Source organism: Anoplophora glabripennis, unplaced genomic scaffold (assembly GCF_000390285.2).
Source record: "Anoplophora glabripennis isolate ALB-LARVAE unplaced genomic scaffold, Agla_2.0 scaffold483, whole genome shotgun sequence".
Classification (NCBI taxonomy): domain Eukaryota; kingdom Metazoa; phylum Arthropoda; class Insecta; order Coleoptera; family Cerambycidae; genus Anoplophora; species Anoplophora glabripennis.
The window spans coordinates 198,313-215,040 of NW_019417794.1; the positions used below are offsets into that span (position 1 = coordinate 198,313).

A 16,728-nucleotide genomic window follows, 5' to 3' on the forward strand; every position below is an offset into this window, starting at 1 on the left:
AGGGCCACCTTAGCAAAGCGCATCCCAGGCTGCATAGCCGCACTACCCTACCCAACCATACCACACATAAACATGACACTACCCCCGGGGTTTACACAGACGAGCCGGCGAAGCAAGAAGAGCGCCAGAAGAAAGGGCCCTAGCCGGCGGGGCCCAGCCAGGACAAAAGGAGGTCCCACAAAGCGCCTACACCGGCCGCATTTGCGGTCGGGGTAGACGACGGATGGGGCCCACCTACGAAGGCTGTCCAGGCCTACACGAGATGAGGCAGGATAAAGAGGGATAATTCCCCTCGATCCCAAATCATTGAGGCCAATTTCTAGCCATAGAATAATGGCGCGCGCGCGCGCGCGCGCGTCGGCCACTTCAACCGCGTCGATCGCGCCGGCCGCACCGGCCGTTTGTCGCCGCTCACCCAGGACGCCGTGTTAGGCTAGCGCGGTAGGGGAGTGGTAAGGAGGGTATGGGGAAGGGTGTATGTGTGTGTGTCGTTGTCTTCGTTTCTTGATCCTGGCAGTCTCTGAAACAGAAAAAGTTAGTGGGCAGGGGGGGTGTATTTTAATTGAAATTAGGATGAACATAATGATAATGAAAGTCGATTTTACAGATTTTTATGGATTGCACATTCGTGGCTGCTATTTTAATAGAATTAGAATGCAAATTCAATTAACTGAAAATAAAAAGGAGGATAAGTATTCTATTTGTCGACTTAAAACAAGCATATACTACTGCTGTTACACCCTGCGTTCCTTCATAAGTACCTTAAAACAACATAAATTTAAGAAAACAGTAAAAATTATATATTAAGTATTCAGTTAAATATAAAAATAATTCTAGTATATTAAGTAAAAAAAAACATCAAACTAAAAATACATTTTCTATACAAATGTTGAATAGAATAATATTTATGAACGGACTCCGGAAGAGCCCCGCCCCGAAATATGTTTTTTCTGTACATTTCTGTCGATTGTCAAATTAACGTCAGTTGTCAGTGAATAAGAACTGTCAAGTAGTGTGTATATTATAATACAAACAGTTTCAACTTATTTCATAAACATGTACTATGTTTGTGTTTAAATTAACTTAAGTTGTGTAATGAATGCTTTTTTAAAATAGGACATATCTTATGAGACTTGATTTTCTACTGTTTTAAGATTTCGTTTAACATGTCTTCACATCACAGAAGAGATTACAGACGTCAACCCTCCAGTAATTTTACATATGTTAGTCCATGTGTGAAATATCTAATTTTTATTTTAAATTTTGTGTTTTGGGTATGTGATAGCCTATTTATTTGAAACATAAGCCTAACATTATTTCATTGTAGTTATTTGGAGGTCTTCTCATTGGAATTGGTCTGTATGCTTTTGTGGATAAGTGGCAATTAACAGGATGGGTAAAACTTGAAAATGTTTATGATGTTATTTTAAATATTTCTTTAGTAATGGTCATAATGGGGGCTGTAGTTTTCATTGTCAGTTTTGCAGGATGTGTAGGAGCTCTAAGAGAAAATACATGTTTGCTTAAATTTGTAAGTTGAAAGCTAATATTAAATAATATATTAATAATTGCTTTATGTTTATTACAGTACTCTTTATGTCTATTAATTTTCTTTCTTCTTGAAATGGGAATTGCAATTCTTGGCTTTGTTTTTCCACATTCAATGCAATCACTTTTAGAGGAAAATTTTACTGATAAAATTATTCATACATATCGAGATGATCCAGATTTGCAAAATTTCATAGACTTTGCACAACAGAAGGTAAGTATGAAATTCATATTGTTAAAGTTACTTTGTTAACCCTTTCATTGTGACGATCGTATGAGTCCACAAGAAGTTCTGTGACTGCTGTACATGAATCGGATGGATACGCTAGGAGGGAGCTACGGTAAATTTCTTAAAACAGTTATATTCACATATTGTATTATGTAAGTTATAGGAAACTTTAGCTTCCATGATAGTTAGCATCACCATTTTTTATGTACTAGGTATTTCGATATTATTATTATATGGTATAATATCAGCAGCCGCAACGAAAGGGTTAACTTCATATTATACAGGGTGGTCCGAACTTTATGCAGGAAACTTCGAGGGTAGATAGATCTCTTTAAAATAATACGTGTTTGCCTTATAAACATAGGTCTGGAACGGCCCCGTTTTAGAGATACAGGGTGGTTAGGTTTTAAAAAAAATTGATTTTTTGTTTATATCGCACACTACCTCACAGGTGGTGTAGAAAGGAGGGTAAATAATTTTGTTGGTGTGCTTTCAAATTTCACTTACTTTTAAACATAAACAAATATTCTTGTAATATTATCGTTAGAAGTGTCTGCCACAAGGGTATTGTATTGGTATGAATAACTTGAGAACGGCGAATCTTAGGGAAAAAATTAAAGTTACCTTTTTTACGTGTTTTGTGCATTAAAATATAAATCAGTTACAATGACACGTAAAAAATGCAGTGGCGTAAATTTGTTTGTAAAAAAGGGGGTGACCCCTGTCCAGTTGTACACCACTGGTTGAACCTTTAAAGCTCATATTTCAGGGAATATAAGGACTACTATCATGCATTATATGTACCAAATTTTATTGAGATCGGTTAATAGATTCCGGAGATATAAACAAAAAATCAATTTTTTTTGACAAATTCAACACCCTGTATCTCTAAAACGGTGCCGTTCCAGACCTATGTTTATAGGGCAAACACATATTATTTTAAAGAGATCTATCTGTCCTCGAAGTTTCCTGCATAAAGTTCGGACCACCCTGTAGATATATACAAATTTACTGTTAAACTCACCACTACTTCATTTTAGTTTCGTTGCTGTGGTTTAAGTTCAGAAGGATACATAGATTGGTCAAAAAATGAATACTTTAACTGCAGTTCTCCTAGTGTAGAACATTGTGGGGTACCATTTTCTTGTTGCATTAACGCTACTGATCTCAGTTCTCGGCTTGTCAATATTATGTGTGGTTATGGAGTTCAGAATTTATCGGTAAGTATTATATGGCCTAGTTTTACAATACTCAACAAAAATTTAAAGTAAAATTTCATTTTGCAATTCCCAATTGATCAGTGACAGTTAATTATTGTTTAATTGATAGAAAAGTTGAACTTACGATTAAAAAAATGTTTATATTTAACATAACACCCAGTAAAAATTATGACATAATCTGTTATGTTAATGATGGAGAATCAACAAGGAAGCGTAAGTAATATTATTCGTTTTGGATTTAATTATTTTAGTGAATTTGGTAAGTTTTGTCTTGCAGCTGTATCTCCAGATTTTTTTTTTTTATCTGTTGATATGGAACATTATTTTTCTACATAATTTCCTTATGTGGTATACATTTTTTGCAAACAATTAGGAAAGTATCATATTACCATTAATTACGCATGAAGCTTTTCACAGTGTTGTCCTCTTCCACCTCTAATTTCTTTCTTGTAATGTAACAGGGTGTTTGCCATCTGTTCACATATTAGTATAAAGTGTAACAATGGGCATAAAAATTTGACCTGCATTTTTTAAAATTTTTGTATGAAATCATTTTATTGGCATTTAAAAAATAAAGATTAAATATTAAAAAAAATCTGTTAATATAAAGTTCAACTAAAATCTCATACAAGTGTCCTCTACAGTGGCGATAATTGTGTTACAGCATTTTGATTGGTGCTGCCATTTAAAGGTCAGAATTCAGACTTCAATATTTTGACATTTGTGACAATTCTTTTAAATTGTAGTATATTTGTGACCTTTATTCAATGCACTTAGAATACCGAATATAACATTAAAATTTGAATATGGAGCACCAAGAATTTATTGTGCATTTTATACTACATTTTTTGAGGATTACAATGATGAGGTTTCTTAGTAATAGTTTTCGTCTCTTGGAGTAAAAGTAATTCAATTTTTAAATGTCCAAATGACGGTGTTTAATTGCATTAAAAATTTGATACATTGAAAAATGATTTTGAAAATAAGTTTTGTTGTTGAGGAGAGAGCGATGCCTAGTAACAAGTCATACCATAAAAAAAAAACTGTTGAGTGCTCTCTGTGTGAAAAATGGTTCATTTAACAGGGACAAAGAATCCAAATTATAATAATAGTCAGATACGGGAATAGCAAAAGGACACAAATCGAAGTCTGTAACCTTTTCAACAAACTTTATCCCAACCGAGAACCAATTACCCAGTCAGTGATATGTAAAACTCTAAAGAGATTTAGGGAAAAAGGTAGTGTAAAGTATTTTTCAAAACTTTGTACGTATTAATCATATTCGAAATTTCCTCTATAATGTTGTTTAATCTAATTAATGAATATTCAATAATTATTTGATAATCTTTAATTATAAATCTAATTCTTAAAGAAAAAAATAATACAGAAATTAACATAAATATAAACGAATAAATTTTACAAATTCTCACTATTCAAAATAAATTTTATATCTTTAATGCCACAAGTTAAATTTCTGTTTAAATGGTAAAGTGAACAAACACAATTATTGCTATTGATCCACTGAGAATCCTCGTTGAATATTACAATAGCATTGCACATCGACCACAAAAAATAGATGTGTGGGCCGTTATCTATGACAACAGCATTATCAGTTCATTTCTTATTAATAGTAACATGATTGGAGATAAGATTTGGAACAGCTACAAAATGAAGTGATTCAGCAAGCTGGAGCACCACTCCATTACCCCTGTGATGTGTGCCACTATTTAAATCAAGTCTTCCTCCTGACCTTGCACCTTGTTATTTCTTCTTATGGGGCACTTAACGTACGTGGTAGTTTTTACGATAGACTGGGCTATTTTCTTGCTGTGAATGAGGAACACTTCTAGCATGTGACGATTTTTAATTCACTTATAAGACACATTTTTAAAGTCCTATATGACTTATGTCATGTTGACAGGTTGACATTACCACAAACATACAGAGTGGAATCTCTAGTATCGAGTTTGTATAAAAGTTTCAGTGCACCCTCTGAGTGAACCAGAAACTATTTTTTTTAATTGAGCATTAAATTCTTCATATTCAGGATTTTTTATTTTTAAAATGATTATGAATTACTGAGTGTTAAAAGGAATTGACTCCAAAAAACCAAAATGTAGGGAAATTACAAAAAACTAAACTAAATCTAGATTTGAATTTAAAAAAAAAAACAGTAGTGGAGTTAGTTCCTTTTAAAACCTAACTGCTATAATTAAAAATAAACTTAAACAATTATTACTTTCAGTACAGGTTTATTAATGACAAAATACATTATTATTTCAACTAATTATCTAAATATTATATTCTTCTAAATTTGTGGGCCATGTAAGATAAGCTTCATAAAAAAGTTTATGCTGTTCATTTGGTTCTGAGATATATTTCAATAACTTCTTGACAGCATCGACTTTATGCTTATTTATAGGCACTTTTCCTTCGGGGTAAGCACCGGACAAAGCATCAGATACTAAGACTGGTCTAGGCCCTGATTGTCTCAAACGAAAAGTGTGCTTTACTAAGCCTCATATAAATTCTGCAGCTTCCAAGTTGTCATTTTGAAGATATTTAAACTCGATGAATGAGGCTGGAGCAAAATATTGTTTTTGTTGCCGCGGAACATTACCATAGCCATAGGGCTCTACTGACAACACGCTCTCGTGTGTTGTGTCGTAAAAGGAACTAACTCCAGGACTTAATTCCTTTCACGACTCAGTCATATTAATCTACTGTAATTTTAACTGCGCAGTTTAATAGCAGATTTTTGGAGTTAGTGCCTTTTAATACTCAGCAATTCTTATAATAAATTAACGTTATCAAGAAGATAAATGTTGTGCAGACTATAAGTTGTTAAATATTAATAATAGAACATTTACAGAATTATTTATTTTTAAGCGAAAACTTAACACAAGTATTGAAAAAAATATTGTGGCAGCATGTTATCTAGAAAATTCTACTTTGTGTATTCCATTTCTTCAACATTAAACTGCACTGAATAATATAAATTTATATTTTAATATAAAAGAGACCTATCAGAAATGCCAAAAATATCAGTTAAATTGCTGTTACAGTAAGTTAAATCTCAATAATAGCATATAAACATATAATACATTTGCAAAAAATACTATTTGCACAATTTCTATATTGTATGCTAATCTAGTTACCTCTCTATAGTTTCTGCTTTGTGGACAATACATGCAAGTCAAAATTTTCACTAGGCATCACCCTCTCTTGAGCAATGCACTTAAATTAGAATTTTGGTATTTATACTGAAATGCTTGTTTTTCTTTCAAAAATTTTGTGATGCAACTCCAAATGCATTTAACATGTCGATACACCATGTTTTTCTATAAATACATAAAAATACCACACAAAGACAAATGAGGGGCCTAGATGCAAAACCCGCCATATCCATGTTAAACGATTTTGAGCAAAACACAAAAAACTGTATGCAACCTATTAAATTGGAAATTCAATGCAAATGTTATGTAATGCACTTGTAGGGACAAAATGTAATACATTTTTATTAAAATAAAAAATATGACATCAATTTATTGATAGATATTCAATAAAATTGTTTGGAGATGGCGGGTTTTGCTAGTTACCAACAGAAAGCAATAAAAATAATTCGCAATACTTAGCAATGGGCAAAGTTAACTTTTAGAATTTGGGAGGAAAGTTTTAGCATTCTTTCCCATGTCAAAAAAATTAAATTTTGAAGACATTCAAATGGAAAAATTACCAGTAATGTTTACAAAATGAGAACTTTTCCATCACTATAATTTTTTTATTTAAAAATCTAAACAAAAATATTTTCAATAAAAAAATTTATTTGCCAAGGAAGTTTGTCACAGTATAAAAGTATTTAAAGAAATCGAATATAACTCTAAACCCGCAAATCGTGTTCAGTTTCCAATCTAGAGCAGGATTCATCCTGATAACTATCATCATGAGGTTCATCGCTACTTTCCCTTGTTGCAGATTCAATAGCATTCTTGTGAAACTCCAATGTTTTCTCCTCCATCCATTTCCCCCATAGTGATTCTGCAGCAATTTGGGCCACACTTTCAGCTTTCTTCTTAGCGCTTGCTCTACCTGGGATTAATCTGTTAGGGTTAAGATTATTAATCTTCTTTCCTCTTTTAAGAATGGACTTTTCAGTTCCCATATCCGATTTATAATTAACTTCGCCTCTGACTAAAATATTATTGTTTGGCGATTTTGTAATAATAAATCGTTTAGTTGGGTTAAATTGAAAATGACAACTACCAGTACTTTTGAAGACCCCAGAAATCAACTTTTTCCAGTCGTGAGCTAACCATTGCTCAGTCAACTTACGAACGGTCACATGATTTAGAATAAGTTCACTGATTGGCTGTGCGGATATGGCGGGGTTTGAAACAAAACACATGCAGGAAATGACGGGTTTTGAATTGAACAAATATTTTTCAAACTATTTTTTTATTGGATGTGGCGGGATATGAACGTTAAAAGTTTAAAATACTTATAGAATGACAACTATAGAATCTAATAGCTTACACAGTTTCATATATGAAAAATTTGGATATGGCGGGTTTTGCATCTAGACCCCTCAAATCACAATAACCAGAAAAAAAATTATTTATAACGATATTGAGGTTATATTATAATCTAAGTTCTACTTAAAATTGTAAGCCGTAGAGTATCCTCCGCTTAAATTCAGACGACTTTTAAGGTCCACTTTAGTGCTAAGTTAGTGGTGCAAGCCAAATCACTGGCTTAACCCATTAACCGCCAAGCATTGAATTTGTGGTTAATAAATAAAATCAGTGACTTTATCTGAGTATTTGTACGCTACTGAACGAACTTTAAGCAAAAAAAATTAAAATATGTATAGCGGGTTGGAAAAAAATAATGTTGCGATTTCGCATCAACAGCCAAATGTGTTTAAAAGTTTTGTATATATTTGGTTACATTTTTACATGAAGTTTACAACTATAATTTATGAAATGACGCGAAACAGTTCGAGTGCAGGTGGACTTTGCACTTCTGGCACATAAACACCGTTTGGCTTTTGCATAATCTGCAGCGTTTTCTCCTTTTTTCCGTATGCCGAATGATGGTATGCCCAATCCTGTCTTTCCGTATTTCATCTGGTAACTCCGTGTGCGTTGGTCTTCCCCTTCCATGCCTTATTGTTGATGTATTTGGTTCATTGTCCGCATCAGTCAAATTTGTGTCTATTCTTGTATCTTGTATTCTTTTATCACCAGTGGTTGAGTTACATTCACTTCTTTTTTTTGCTTTCTGTCATATCGTTTTACAGACTGAATGGGATTTACGGCAATATTGTTTGTAATAAGAGTTACAACGGAGTTATCATTCCACCTCACAACACACGAGTTAGATTTCGAATCAAATCTAAAGTCACAAGATCCTCTTTCTTTCTTTTTTATAGCATTTTTTTATTCTAATTTACAATTGATAATACGATTATCACGTATGGTACCCGTGGCATAAATATTTTTTTCTCGAAGAAAAGAAAATAGTTTGTAGGAAGAAAAAAAGTTGTCGAAGAATATCCTATGGAAAGCCGGATTTTCAACAACTTTTAGCAAACTGACAACAACATCTGCCCCGAGACCCATTTCCGTTTTTTCTTCCCTAGCTCCGCCGTATGGCATAAACTGAAATAAATACCCATCTTCAGAACAGAGGCACCACAGTTTGAAACCGAAACGCACCGGTTTTCCCTTTAGAAACATTTTAGCAGAGTGTCTACCAAAGTAAGGTACCATTTCTTCGTCAATGGAGAGATTATGTGCGTATAACCCAAATTGTAAATTTTTCTTATTTATGGCATCAAACAGTGGACGCAGTTTCGCAAATTTATCATTTTTATCTAGCTTAGCGTTATCACAAAGATGCAGGTTTCTTTTTATATTCCGAAATTTGTTTCTACTCATACAGTTTTTTACAAGTGGCACACCTTTGTCTTCATCTCTACTGCAGTACATTTCTAACTGTGGTAGAGTGTGGTATCCAGAAAGAATTAAAATTCCTATAAATCTCTTCAAATCTGATAATGTTATAGAGAAATCATGTATATTATTGTCTTTAGCATATTTTTCCGAAAAATGTCGTATTTCATTTAGTAAACCCTCATCGAAAAACATGAAAAAAATATCCAAAGGCGATTTATCAGCTAATAATTCCGCTAGATTCTTTTTGTTGTCTTCCTCGTTTGATACTGGTAAATTGTCGTATTTTGGGTGTTTTTTTCTCCAGTTTGGGGCATAGACAGTATTTTGTTTAGGCGCACGTTTGCCTTTAGGTGCCTCAACACAAATGTCGTTTTCCATTTCAGGAACTAATAACTCGAATGTACCAGCTACATCTTGAGGTACAATATCCCCTAAAGAATATATTTTTGTATTATATTTATTGTTCGTCCCTATAAAGTGAAAACTTACCTAGCAAAATATTTTCGTCTATATCTTCCTCGTCCGTAAGTTCATCAACGGGGGGAGGTATAATTACGGCATCAATCTCATTTTCGAGATCTAAATCCTCTAACTCGGCTTCCAATTCTTGAAGAGTTAGAGCACGATGACGCTCGTAATTTTCACTCCACATGGTTTATTACACTTTCCGATATTTTTAAACGTACTGATTTTACACTAAGTTATTATAGGTTATCATCAAAAGATGCTCTAAATTGCAACTGGCATGAACAAGCCTGTGCACGTCGGCCGACAGCGCGTGTTGTTACACCCCACTACTTTCGGTCAAATTTTTATCCTATTACGCCGTTGATGCGAAAACGCAACTTTAAGTTTTAGCGGTTGTAACTTTTTTGATAATAAAAGTGTCATATATTTTTTTAATTTATAGTAACAAGCGATAATTCCTTCGAAATATGTCAACACTACAAAGATGTATATTATGAAATAAAATAGTTAGCAGCTTTGCTGTATTAGACTGACAAAACCCCAAAACTATGCAAACTTTGAAAGTGCAAAATAAACAAAAAACTTCACTTATTTTTTATGAAAAACATAATCTGCTATAAATAAATGTAAGCAAATATTAAATAACAAAATTCATAAAAAATATACTTCTCTGATTTTTGTGAAAAAAATTATAAATAAAACGTTGCGTTTTCGCAACAACAGCGTTTAATGGGTTAAGATATCTACTTATGGTTAAGGTACACATCAGAAAATGAAATTATGACAACTTTATACTATTCTGATTAGTGACACACAGATTTTACTCTTTTTCATATTATCAAAACCGTAACTAATGATTTTATTTGAATTGATGTTATAGTAAGCAAAAACAAAAATGATTTACTTTTCAGGTTGCCGAAGCCAGCAAGAGGGTATGGACTTCTGGTTGCATTGAAATAGTTCGATCATGGGCAGAAAGAAATCTATACACAATTGCTGGGATAGCCTTAGGGGTAGCATTGTCCCAATTATTTGTGATATATCTAGCTAAGACATTGGAAGGACAAATAGATCTACAAAAATCTAGGTGGGCTAGTTGAAATATAGGGTATATCTGTAAATATGACGTCCTGCCATTTTAACTTGTTCATCGTACTGTTTGTATCGTCTAACCTATTGTAATGTGTTTTTTAACCCATAACTGTTGTAATGAAATACATGTTTGTTTACTCGAATTGTGTATATAGCGTGACAGTTTCATTGATATTTGTGTTTCATGTATTTTTAATTTTTTTACCTACCGCCATAATAGCTTGGGTGCGAAATACTTTCTGAATTGTTTATGTGAATTGTGAGATAATGTATATATCATAGTCATAATGCACATTTACACTTTTAACTTTTTTGTACTAGAATCTCTACTAACATTTATCGATATTAGTATAATCTAATCTAGATATTTCTATATTTAAATACGATTTTACCCTAATGTAATAAGTATTTTACACGTTTTGTGACTATATGAATATATTCTCTACTCCACATTTTGTTTTAATATCTGTGGAAATTTGTGATGGTTATCCAAACAAGCAGCTTTGGGCATAGCAAATATGGAATGAGTTTGACAATTAACAATTTTTAACCCAAAACAATTCACTATATTTGTAACATCATTTTAAATCTGTTTTAAAGTTACCAATTTATTAATCAGTAAATAGTTCAATCTAATTAATTAGCCAATATATTGATCAAATTTAAACTTAGCAACTTTTTGCAAAAAAATCAATCATAATTGACTATGATTCTAATTTATGCCATACACAGTCCAGCTATTAAGTTTTAAGATTAATTTTATTGTGGCGAAGTGTGTGGCGCTATCTATGTGCAGTTAAGAGAACTACGTTGTGGGAATAAGTGACCAAACAAAATTTCATCGGTATACATGTATCTAAAGTTATAACGTTTTGTGTAAAGCGAGTTTTTGATAGTTGTCATGTAAACCAACAGTATACAGAAATCTGTTTTAAAGCCGGTAAAACAACCACGGAAATATATCAGTTGTTACAAACGGCGTACTGTGGGGAGTGTGTATCACATCCGACTGTGTTCTTGTGGTTCGGGAGATTTCGTGATGGCCGAGGCAGCATGCACGATATCGAGAGGACAAAGCATCCCCACAAGAACCGAATGAATTTTGATGTTTTCGTTCGTTCGGCTTGTGCGGGGAGGCCCCGTCCTAACTTTGTCGTGTACGCTGGCCGTCTCGAAACCTTAGGAACCACAGCAACACTGTTGACTGTAATAGACACTCCTTCGTAATTCCGTTGATCGCACATAGATAGTGCCACGCACTTTGCCACAATAAAATCAGTCCTAAAACTTAATAGCCGGACCATGTACTAACGTAACTGCCTTAACACAGAAAACACATATATGTAATGTAACTCGTTCTTTATTAAAATATTTAACGTAAAAATAATAGTAAAAATTGTAGAATAAAGATAATTGAAATAGTACTATTGAATAAATATTAAAAGCTACTAAAAATTACCAAATTTTCCCAATAAATTAGAACCAGTTCTACAGGGTGTTTTTGGACAAAAACTACTATAAATTCAGGACCTCAAAACATCAAAAAATATTTTTCCCTGTTTTTTGAGCTACAAGGTGTCAAAGATGATCTTTGAAAATTAAATTTTATTGATATCTTTTACAAAGAGAATGATTGATATTGAAATTTGATGCAAATAAGTTCTTGAGGGTACTAAATACTTACCTCAGGGTGTTAGTTTTTGGCCATCCACTAGATGTCATCAGGATGGACCTTTGCTTTTGACATTTTATAGCATAACTTTTTTGAGGTTAGGTTCTTTGCATGTAAAATATCATATTACATAAAAAAAGGTTTTAAAGATTATTAAAGTCACTAGAAACACACTGGCTAAAAATGTTATCCCTTTTTTTTATTGTTACCTAACAAATATGTAGTAGGTAATATAACTTTTTAAGGAAGCAAAACTGTACTAAGGTAACTTGATTTAAATCGGTTTATTTTCGTTTCTGAACACTTTTTGTATCGAGTAGTAGAAGCTTGTTTACTATGGTACAGCCAATGACGTTTTTCTCAAAAATCGTGCCTTTTCAGTGAATGTACCAATACTCGTTTTATGAAAAATGACATTTACATTTTAATGTTGAAAGTACAGCATATGAAACAATTCGGAAAAAATTGTCATTAAACATCACTGGGAAAGGTCATAGTTAGCATTTTCTAGCAGACTAATAACACTGACATAATTAGAACCCTCAATAATTTCATCACGTTAGTTTTTTTTGAAAAAAATAATTAATTTTTTCTTTAACAACCCATTTCTCAAAAACAAAAGACCATGGTCGTTAAGCAAATATCTTATTTTTTTATGTTCTGTCAGTCCCTGAATTTATAGTACTTTTTTCCAAAATACCTTGTATTTGTCTCCAATTTCTTGTTCAATTTATGAAAACTGGAACATTTATATATCACAGTTTTTATTACAATGGAGGAATTTCTTATATAACTTATTTAGCCAAAAACAGGTAAAAGTAAAACAAGTATAGATATAATAAAATCAATCATGATAACAAAACAGTTTTTATGATGCCAAACCTTTACCATAATTTTTGGCTAATTTCTTGGTCAAAGTACCAAAGAGCAGTGTTATTCTGTAACTTTTTAATATGTGTTGTAGAACTTTAGAAGACATAATTCTACACTGTTTTTAACTTCATATAAGTAAATGTTTATAAAGAGAATTTAAAATTCTGTAGGTAAGGCTAAAAACAGAAACATTTTTTAAACTAAAGTTTAGACTAGAGATCAGGTGTCAGTTGACGTTTTAAACATAAAATATGTTTTGAATCAAATTGAACACATTTCATCACAAATAAGAACAGCGTAAACCATTTTTACGATATCGCCAAAGACCATAATAAAAATAACATACTTAATCATTTGTTTGTAGAATACCATTAGTCTAAATGATCTATAATTTAAAGGTCTTACACCCGTCTTAAATAAATGAACTAAACATATACCTCGGCTTTAAGACATTTTTACAGAATAACTCTGCCAATGTAAAAGAATTAAACTTTAGTCAAATTTGTAAAATCATGTAGAACTTACATTTTGCATATAAATAATTACATACTAAAAGAAAAATATATTAAATTGAAAGCGTCTAACAGTTTATAAATGACAATTTTAATTGATGATAATGATATTTAAAAGAAAATGATTTGTTTTTAATTGAGAAGTTTTTATAATTTTAATAAAAACATCTGCCTCTAATTTCCAAAAAATATATTTCATAAGCGTTAGCTTGAAAATCTAAATAAAATAAAAAATAAATTGTTCCTACATATTCCTTTTCTAAAAAAGGAACAAACACAAAATATGTTAGTCCTTTTTTCTTCTTTAATTTTATTTTTATATAAATAATTTCCATTGCTTTAATTTGGAAATATACAGGGTGTCCCCTGTACCATAACAGATCTTGTATCGGACTTAGTTTTAAGTTTCCACTACAAAAAAAAATAAATAAAATAAAAACAAAGTTCTACCTAATATTCTTTAAAAATCCATAATTCTTCCCCCCCTAGATAGAAATTATACCTACATTTAATACATCCCTGGTAATTAAAATGCTACTTTCTCAGCGTAATTTTATAGTATTATGTAGATCTAGATTATATCAGAATATTTTACCCGACAAAATTTAACAACTTTCAAATTCATTGTTGTGTTATTATGGGCATTTAATTTTGTGTTTTGTGTATTACTGTTTATTGGGCGTGTTTTGTAAAATGTTACTGTTGTCTTCTAAGGGTTCAAATATTTTTATTGATACCTTAAGCTTCTTTTGCGCTTTATTCCAAAAATTACATGCAAATAAGTGGTTGTTTAGGGCTGCTAATTATTTGTATTTCAATATTATCAAGCAGATATTTGTAATTCATAATTGACATTTATTATCTTCCATTCCCTATACATACTTACACATTGGATCTCTTTACTGATCTATCAATAAAACATACTATAACATTATAAAAGAACATCACATTAAATTAATTGATTTTAAATTAAAAAAATATATATAATATACAGTATGTCATCTCCAAAAATTAATTTCAAATACTGTTATGGCACTGAATTATCAAAATAAAAAAATAAGGTTTTCATCAAATTATGAGGCAAAAGTAAAAGTTTCAATTCCTAAAATGTGTATCAAATTGCCAGTTTTATTTACATGGTAACAGTAGAACCTCGTTATCCGTATTCTCGTATAGTAGAATTGCATTTAATTTGCGATATGAAATCAGCTGAAACAATAATTGCACCTGTCGAAGTAAAATTTGGATTATCCGAGTTTTCAGTCATTGCCTCCAATAATGACGTTCTACCCTAATTAAAAAAACTGGATCTACAACTCAGCTTTTACATTTTTCTAATGCAATAAAAATAAACATAATATTGCTCTTTATTTTTTAAGATTCAATTATTCAAAATATATAATTATACAAATAGCTCTAGCGTTAAGGTCAGATTTTATATTCATCAGCTTGGTTCATACGTGTTCTCATTTATAGATGTGCAGACCATTAATATAACAAGTAAAAAACAAATGAAGTTTAAATATTTTTATTACATACACCCTATGAACGTGCATATTTGCGAATCTCTCACAATGCTAAAGTACCAGTTTCTACAGGGTGTCCCATATGAACGAGTACAACGGAAGACCATAAAATCGTGGACTCAAAATAGGCCGATTTAGGCTAATTCACGTATATCCAAAATTGTTTTGTATGGCCTGAAAATTTTTTGAATTTTTTAAATTACTCTAAGAATTAATCGATTTTGATTATTTGAGGTGTAAGTGATTTTAATTTATACATTTTGGTGTGGTTTTTAAAACAACTACAAAATTGATGTATTGTGAAAATATCCATCCATAACTTACTTACAGAATCAATGCTTCGATTACACTTTTTCATGAACAATTTACCTTTTTTCTTGTATAATTAAATGTTAATTAAAAAAAGAAATATAATAAACCAAGTTTAGAGGTGTAGAGAAGTGTAGACTAACAGCATGTTATTACATAAAAATTTGCTAATGTAACTTTTTAAAAATTGGCAACTAAAAAATAATTATTGCAGGCTTAGGATTTACAATTCTAAGGAAAGTATATTTCCCACATATGTGAGTTCTTAGAGTTTATTTATGGCCTGTGAACCTGTAAATCAGAACACCCAGTATATATACTATATTATATATTTTAGTTTTAGATATGAAGAGTTACAACTTCGATAAACCACTTAAGGACAATTACGATTATTATTTTTATAAAAATAAATACATATATTTTGACTGATTATTTCTGTTTTTTCCTTTTTATTTTTTATAGATATTTACTTCTGAAAGCTTTGGTTTAAAAAAAAAAACATCATATCAAATAACACCTTGGAAATCAATCACATAAATGTATTGACATAAAAATAACAACAGAACAATGTTGTATATAATTAAAATCTATAAATATATTGAAAAAGATGAGAACTAAAAAAGTTTTCTGTATTGTACAACCCATACAATATTTGTTGATAGAATTTCAAGAAAAATATAAACCAATAATGTTCTGTAATCAGAACTATACTGTAATAATTTACCGCGGCAGGGGCGTACCTTAAAATTTTCTGCAATATTTTCAGATTAAAATATACTCGTATAGGTTTTGTTTCTTTTTTTTTTTTTTTCACCTCCATTGATTTTAATAAGAAATTACATTGAAAATGCACAGGACGATACACTTAGGGGTCACATGTACAAATTATGTAAGAGCATTTAATTCAATTCAGGTAACCCCCACCACACCCCCACGTAAGAGACCGTAAGTTTTGCAGAACCCCCTCCCTCCATTGTCAAGTATTATTTTTCTAATCTAAAGGGAGGTAACAGTGTGTTACATAAAAAGATACTAAGCTTTTCTCGTACAATTATTTGCGTTTGTTTATAGACCCTCCAATTATTAATTAATTATTTATATAAATGCGTTTTTTTTATAATAAAAGAAGTATAATGTAATAATGTAACATTATTGAACCAAGCGTGCTAGCTGCGCCGCCAATATCTTTCTACCTCAGGTGTTGAAGCCAGTTAATCCCAAGAAAGTCTTCTAGGAATTTTATCTTAACAAATATTATATGGACTGTATTACCTTAACTGCAAAATATACAAAATACCTACCTACATACTTTACCAATTTAG

The 16,728-nt window shown here is 31.4% G+C and overlaps 2 protein-coding genes across 3 annotated transcripts; one reads left to right on the forward strand and one right to left on the reverse strand.

Moving 5' to 3' along the window:
• The first annotated feature begins 991 nt into the window (after positions 1 to 991).
• On the forward strand, positions 992 to 15,838 carry LOC108910847 (tetraspanin-33). Of its 2 annotated transcripts, XM_018715594.1 has the most exons (6): positions 992 to 1,274; positions 1,328 to 1,531; positions 1,589 to 1,762; positions 2,818 to 2,997; positions 10,334 to 10,509; positions 15,744 to 15,838. In XM_018715594.1, exons 1-6 carry the CDS (start codon positions 1,167 to 1,169, stop codon positions 15,772 to 15,774), a joined length of 873 nt encoding a protein of 290 aa, XP_018571110.1. In that variant the 5' UTR covers positions 992 to 1,166; the 3' UTR covers positions 15,775 to 15,838. The 2 variants fall into 2 exon arrangements, with proteins under 2 accessions (XP_018571110.1, XP_023312293.1); XM_023456525.1 differs by lacking the exon at positions 15,744 to 15,838 and having other exon boundaries at positions 10,334 to 10,964.
• On the reverse strand, positions 6,804 to 10,834 carry LOC108910848. The gene is made up of 2 exons (XM_018715595.2): positions 10,724 to 10,834; positions 6,804 to 7,097 (listed from the first exon to the last, which is right to left on the reverse strand). The coding sequence occupies exons 1-2, from the start codon at positions 10,807 to 10,809 to the stop codon at positions 6,878 to 6,880; spliced, it is 306 nt and encodes a 101-aa protein (XP_018571111.1). The 5' UTR covers positions 10,810 to 10,834; the 3' UTR covers positions 6,804 to 6,877.
• Positions 15,839 to 16,728: the final 890 nt, after the last annotated feature.

Bases quoted from the DNA above. Each gene is read 5' to 3' on its own strand.
- LOC108910847 (XM_018715594.1), top strand. From the start codon at position 1,167: ATGTCTTCACATCACAGAAGAGATTACAGACGTCAACCCTCCAGTAAT. The intron at 1,532-1,588 runs GTAAGTTGAAAG...TGTTTATTACAG, and splicing joins ATACATGTTTGCTTAAATTT to TACTCTTTATGTCTATTAAT. The intron at 1,763-2,817 runs GTAAGTATGAAA...ACTTCATTTTAG, and splicing joins TAGACTTTGCACAACAGAAG to TTTCGTTGCTGTGGTTTAAG.
- LOC108910848 (XM_018715595.2), bottom strand. From the start codon at position 10,809: ATGTGCATTATGACTATGATATATACATTATCTCACAATTCACATAAA. The intron at 7,098-10,723 runs GTAGGTAAAAAA...TAACCCTAACAG, and splicing joins GCACCCAAGCTATTATGGCG to ATTAATCCCAGGTAGAGCAA.